This window comes from Nannospalax galili, unplaced genomic scaffold, assembly GCF_000622305.1.
Source record: "Nannospalax galili isolate Female #2095 unplaced genomic scaffold, S.galili_v1.0 scaffold330, whole genome shotgun sequence".
Classification (NCBI taxonomy): domain Eukaryota; kingdom Metazoa; phylum Chordata; class Mammalia; order Rodentia; family Spalacidae; genus Nannospalax; species Nannospalax galili.
The window spans coordinates 4399723-4405680 of record NW_008329640.1 but is presented as its reverse complement, the minus strand read 5'-3'; the positions used below and the strand labels follow the sequence as shown (position 1 = coordinate 4405680).

Sequence of the window (5958 nt, the reverse complement as noted above, 5' to 3'; positions counted from 1 at the left end):
TCATGCAATGCCCGCAGAGGTTAGAAGAGGCTGTTGGATCCCCTGGGACTGGAGTTACGGACAGTTGTTAGCTACCATGTGGGTGCTGGGATTCAAACCCGGGTCTTCTACAAGAACACCCAGTGTTCTTAACCACTGAGCCATCTCTCCAGCCCCTATCTTACTATTTCTTAAACCCTGTAGATGTCTACTCTGTGGCATTAGTAATTTTGTCCATGTGGGAGTTCAGAATAAAATGCCCCAGTGAAAGGAAGATGAGGAAGAAGAAAAATGATTTTGGTAGAAGTATGGCCCCTTGGAAAGTCTGTAGGCGTACAAAGGTGAAAAACACCAGATCCGACTTGCTCTGGACTTCTGCCAGGCTTCTTTTACTGACCAAGGTGAATCAGGTCCTCAGACTTTGCTGATAGGAAACACCTCTTTCCTCAAACCAGAACTCCCCCCCAACTTATTTGTTGAGGGAGAAGACAGCTCAGTATATGTCACTGTGAGTTAATGTCTACTTAAGGTAGGCAGACTCTGGGGCCCTCTTGTTCACCATTGCATTTCATAAGAATTCAGAGTCACTCTTTCACCTCCTGGAGAATCACTGTATGAAGATGATTGGGATGTAAATGTAAAGTTCATTTACCATCAAGTGATGACGAAGTTGAATGGTAGCTTCTAGAAGTTTCTGGAACTTTGAGTTCTTTCTCAAACGTAGACATAATGCTTGTTAAACTCACATCCTTTAGCCATATATGCATGGTCAAAATTTTCTTTGTCCACATCCTTTTTCCTGGCTTCATGTTTGTTTTAGTTTCTTGGGTTTAAGCCTTTCTATTTTTTTTTCACTTTTCTTTCTTTGAACCATGTATTTCTGGTACAGGGAATTAGGGAGATGAGATAGTGGGTATGTGAGAAGAAATAGAGAAGAGGAAAATTTTTAAATGCTGACCTTTAATGTGGTAAAAATTCATATTGACTTCATAGTCTGAGTAAGCATATGTAAATAATTTGTAAATCATACGAAAATAAACTTGTGGTTGTCCAGGTTTCTTTCACACACTTGACTTTGCCTCTTGGGAAAACCACTTTAGGAAAGGGTGATATGGTTATAGCGGTATGTAAACAGGGCCTGATATTTACCATAGCCATTGGCCTTAAGTGGCCTTTTTATTGACATTGAACATCACTGGAAAGTTTTCTCTTTCCCTGTTTGTTTCCTTCAGAGGCACATGCATTTTGCGCTTTGGTCTTCTGTTGACCGTAGTCCAGAGGATCAAATTGCTGCCCTGCTGTCACTGGGTTCCGTGTGAAATCTTTCTGTGTTTTGCTTTCATTCCAAATTCAGAAGTCCTTCTCTTGCATTATGCCCACACTTAGGCTGTTAGGTTTTATCTCTTGTTAGTGCTGTTGTTATTCTTTTGAAATTGTGGATCAGTTCTCTGCCTTCTGTGGATCTCTTTAAGAATTGACATTGCTATACTGGACTTTTTTTCTTTGTAATTTTCTCCTGTGGAATGTTGTTCCCCAGTCACTGGGTGGACAGAGTAGGGGTCCTCACAACTTCATTATGTGTAGTAGCCTACGTACAGTTTCCCAGGTTATAATTACTGAATTTTCATTCTTACTGATAAAAGTTATAGGAGAAATAGCATTTAATAGTGGCTAAGCCCATGGATCTTAAGTCTGTGATCTTTGACAATTTATTCAGTCATTCTAGGTAATACTTAGTTTTATATCTATCCAAAAATTAGATCTAGCATGATCTACTTAATAGAGCTGCTTTTAGCATTGAATTAATATGTGATTATATATATATATAAACACATGGAAGTTGACACTTAGCAAGGATGAGTATTTGTTAGATGATATCACCCTCCGTGTTAGATGATGATGATGATCCCCCCCCCCCCCCAATATTCTTATCTTCCTGACCTTCAGTTCCATTGCAGCAGTTTCTGGCATTTAACCTGTGTTCTTGGCTTTCAGGTTTGCAACCGTGCGGTATGATCAAGGATCTAAGAACATTCGGAATCAGTTCATGCACCTAACAAATTACAGCGTGAACAAGAAGAGTGGAGACTATGTGAGGTACTGGCTGGGTCTGGGCTGGAAGTCTGACTCAAGTGTGGGTATTCAAATGTGGAAAGGTTAACATGCTGCCCTGGAACATAAAGTCAGGTTTTTGCCCCTGGGACACTTAGGGGACACTGGCAGGGGCATGTACAGTTTTGAGGCATTGCTGCTGCTGTTTCTCCATGATTTACCTAGTTATAGGGCCACCATTACCAAAACAAGCCTTTGCCAGCACTTGGAAAGCATATCAAAGCTTAAGTTATTTGTATCCTTTGATGCAGCAGTTCCATTTCTAGGTACTTCGCCCAAGGAATAAGGGATGTATGTACAAAATCAGAGATAAGAGTGCTTTGTGCTCTATATTGTTAGATGGAAAAAGCACATGAGCTGAAAGTCTTGCTTGACTATCAAATATCTAATGCTATTTATTTTTGCTAAGAAGGGAGTAAAAGAAGGATATATCTTGAAATGTTAGCTGTCCTTAACTACAAGGTATAAGTTTGTGAGTAGATGGTTTTTAGGATCTTCTGTGTGCTTTTATCTATCTTCTGAAATTGTCTAAAACATACTTGTATGATCAGGAAGAAAATGTGAGGAAAAAGTTTTAAGAAAGAAAGAAATGAGGCCTTCTCAGAAAAGCCCTTAGGTGGAAGGGAGTACCAACCAGCTGTGTGGAAATAGTCTTCTTGCTCTGTTTTCTTTCATACTGACAATTTTGCCAGAAAGTGGAAAAATAGGTCTCTCTCCTATTTTAAAATAGGAGAGAGACCAGTCAGTTTCTACTCAAACTAAAAATAGGTTCCTACCAGGTCCAAGGAAGGAAAGACAGAATCTGGAAGTGATGGGCCAGTTGCTGAAGTGAAAGAGGTTTCATTGAGTGTCCTGTGACCAGCATTCACTTTATGTTAAGCTGCCATATCCCTCACTTTGAAATGAGTAGGGGTGTAATTGATGGAGAGGGTAAGATGGTGGTAAGGGTTGAGAGGGCAGCAGCAAAACGTAGTGCCATGTTGCAGGCCTGTACCACCCGTGGGATCCTATCCCATTTTCCACCATACTGCCGTGGCAGTGGGAGGCCTACTGCTCTTACTGTTACTCCAGTGCATTCTCTCACTGTGATACCTCAGAGGATGTGGAACCACTGGGTACCACCAGACGGCAGGTAGCTTGCTTCATATGTCAAAGCAATTCTGTGCACAGTTAGCTCTTTAAAATGCTCTAGTACATTAGATCACTAACCCATCCCAATTCAGTTCTGGTCTGAAAGTGGCATCTGAGGCTGTTTTCTAGACTCAAGTGACATTTACCTCAAAGACTAAGTTATGCCCCATTGTTGGCACTTTATTGTAACCATTCTTAAACTTGTTTACATTCTTTTATATCTTTCTCTCACTCTTTCATGATGCATGATTGTTTGATTATAGAAGAATTAACTGCTTCTTCTCTACCCTCTTCAAAAGAGCAAATTATTTGCCTTTTAATTTCCCTTTATGAAATTGGTACACAAGGATTCAGGACAGAAGGGACCAAGAAAAATTGGATGGAACCCAGCAAAGTGAATATTTTTCTAAAATACTAAAAAGACAGAGAAGGATAGGCCTAGTGACATACGTGACCTCAATTCCTTCCTTTGTCGTAGTTGTGATGATCCAGAAGTGGAGGATTATGGGAACAAATGGAGCATGAGTGCCATGCTTAGGTACCTGAAACAAGAAGGCAAGGACACAGCTGGTAAGCACCAGGCCTTTTCCTTTGTGTCTGTGTGTGTGTGTGTGTGTGTGTGCGTGTGTGTGTGTGTGTGTACATATGTGCGGATGCCTGGAGAGGTCAGAAAAGGGCATTGAATCCCCTGGAGCTGGAGTTACAGATGGTTATAAGCTGCCATACTGGCTGCTGGGAACTGAATGTAATATAATGTAATGTTGTAGTACATTAGCTCACTAACCCATCCCAGTTCTGAAAGAGCAGCAATTGCTCTTAACTGCTGAGCCATCTCTCTAGCCACGTGACTTCACTTCTTTGTACAGCTGTACTTTTGTCCTACCAGGAATCCTTCTGATAGTGTTACTGTGATGCCCAGTGGGATGACTGTTCTCATTACTTTTTTCTGTAGTTTAGAAGATGGAGAACAAACTTCCTATGACTGCCCACATCTCTTTTCTAGTTTCTAGTTTGGAAGGCACAACTTTTTGTTTTAGTCCTCAATTTACCTTTCTTAAATGCTGAACTGCCCACTAAAATGCTGTCAGTATTTATATAATTGCTTATATCTCTGTGTTGGCCCTGAGTTCAAATTTTTCTCAACTGAACTCTTGTGTTCGGTCAGAGTGGACAGAATAGGATTTGAGTAGGGGCTTGGAGTAAAAGTGGACACTGTTGCTAAGCCTTAAGCAGAGTGGGACGCAATGTGCAAAAGACACTTTCTCAGCCCACAGGGGAAAGGGTAATAGAACGAGAAGGGAAGGAAGGTTCTGAGCCTGCCTTCTGTCATAGGAGGCCAACAGCATTCTGTGCCAACCTGCTCCTGAACATGCCTGCCCTACAGCATCCATTCTGAAGACTGCTGTTTAGATGCTTTTGAATGAGCCCAGATGCTTTTTAAATTACATTATGACCTAGAATCTGCTCCTACTAATGCATGCGTTTCATTAAAATAATTGTTTTTGCAGCACTGATGGCCCATGTGGAAGATCTGATCATTAAGACAGTCATCTCTGCTGAACTTGCTATAGCCACTGCCTGTAAAACCTTTGTTCCTCATCGCAGCAGTTGTTTTGGTAAGAAGCAAGAAGCCTGTTGTTTTTAGAGGAGGGTCTTGAGAAGTTGGGGTGAAATTTTAGTGTAGAGAGGGGCGCATCCTGAGCTTTCTTTCTGAGCTCACAGAGTAGATGCATATCCTATAAGAGGCCAGTGGTGAGTTTTCATTGGAATCCCCCAAGGAGTAACTTATTTTCTGTGTGGGAAGCAGGGATTGGAACTGAAGTGTGGGTCTCTCTGTCAGAGTGTAGTCAAAAAAGTCTGCAATAGGCTGTACAGGACTCCAGCTCTAACAAATATATTCCAGAGCACTCTGGCAGCCAGACTGGGAACAGATCCAAGAAGCTCTGGCTGGTACCAGTGTGTGCTTTCTCCCATTTTCCGATGACTCCTCCTTTTTGTTTTAGTTTTCTTCCTAGTGGGCTCTTCCCCCTCCTCTTCTGCTTTTTCCTACTTGTTGTTCCCCTTCCCTCTTCTGTCTCATTCTAACCTTCTGATAGTACAGAGAAAGTGTAACAAGCAGGTCTCAACTACTAGGTCAGGAAACCTGTGACCTCCTGACCCACTAGCTGTCTCTGTCATACTGAGGGTACCTTTGTGCATTTACTTTCCCTGTGGATAGGAACTTAGTATTAATTGTCACTATGAATGTCCATAAGACCAGGTAGGCTTTTGGCAGGTGTTGGAGCTGGTTAATCAAACATACTAGGGCCACCGATATCAAGGATAGTTAAACATGGTGTGGAGTGAAAAGTAGTAGGGGTTAAAGAGGTGTGGCTTGCTGAGGGGCAGGAGAGCAGGAGCATCAGGAGCCTGGCCTATAGAGCTTGACAGTCTTAATTTGAAACCTATTAATTTGTACGAGTTAGGTGATTTTCAGCAAGTATTCTCATTCCTGTTTTCTAGACTATAAGTGGCAGCCATGATGGGGCAGCCATGATGGTGTCTCCCTCCTAAGAGGATTGTGAATGTCAAATGAGACAATGTGTACAAAGTGCTTGGCACAAGGCCTGGCCTTTTATGTTAGCTTTATAATTACAGAATAATTTTTTTTTTTTTTCGATCTTTTTGAGACAGGGTCTCCCTGTAGCCCGAGCTATCCTGGAACTCACTATGTAGACCAGGCTGGCCTCAAACTCA

At 41.8% G+C, this 5958-nt stretch overlaps 1 protein-coding gene across 12 annotated transcripts in view; it reads left to right on the top strand.

The window, feature by feature from the left end:
- The window catches only part of LOC103739789 (tubulin polyglutamylase TTLL5), a gene marked incomplete at its 5' end in the record, with an annotated part of 285878 nt that overhangs the window by 8066 nt on the left and 271854 nt on the right, over positions 1-5958 (top strand). For all 12 annotated transcript variants that reach the window (XR_003850716.1, XR_003850713.1, XR_003850710.1 and 9 more), the window contains 3 exon segments: positions 1975-2076; positions 3701-3792; positions 4731-4838. Coding sequence is in view for 6 of the 12 variants with exons in the window: in XM_017799943.1 (XP_017655432.1) it covers positions 1975-2076; positions 3701-3792; positions 4731-4838 (302 nt within the window).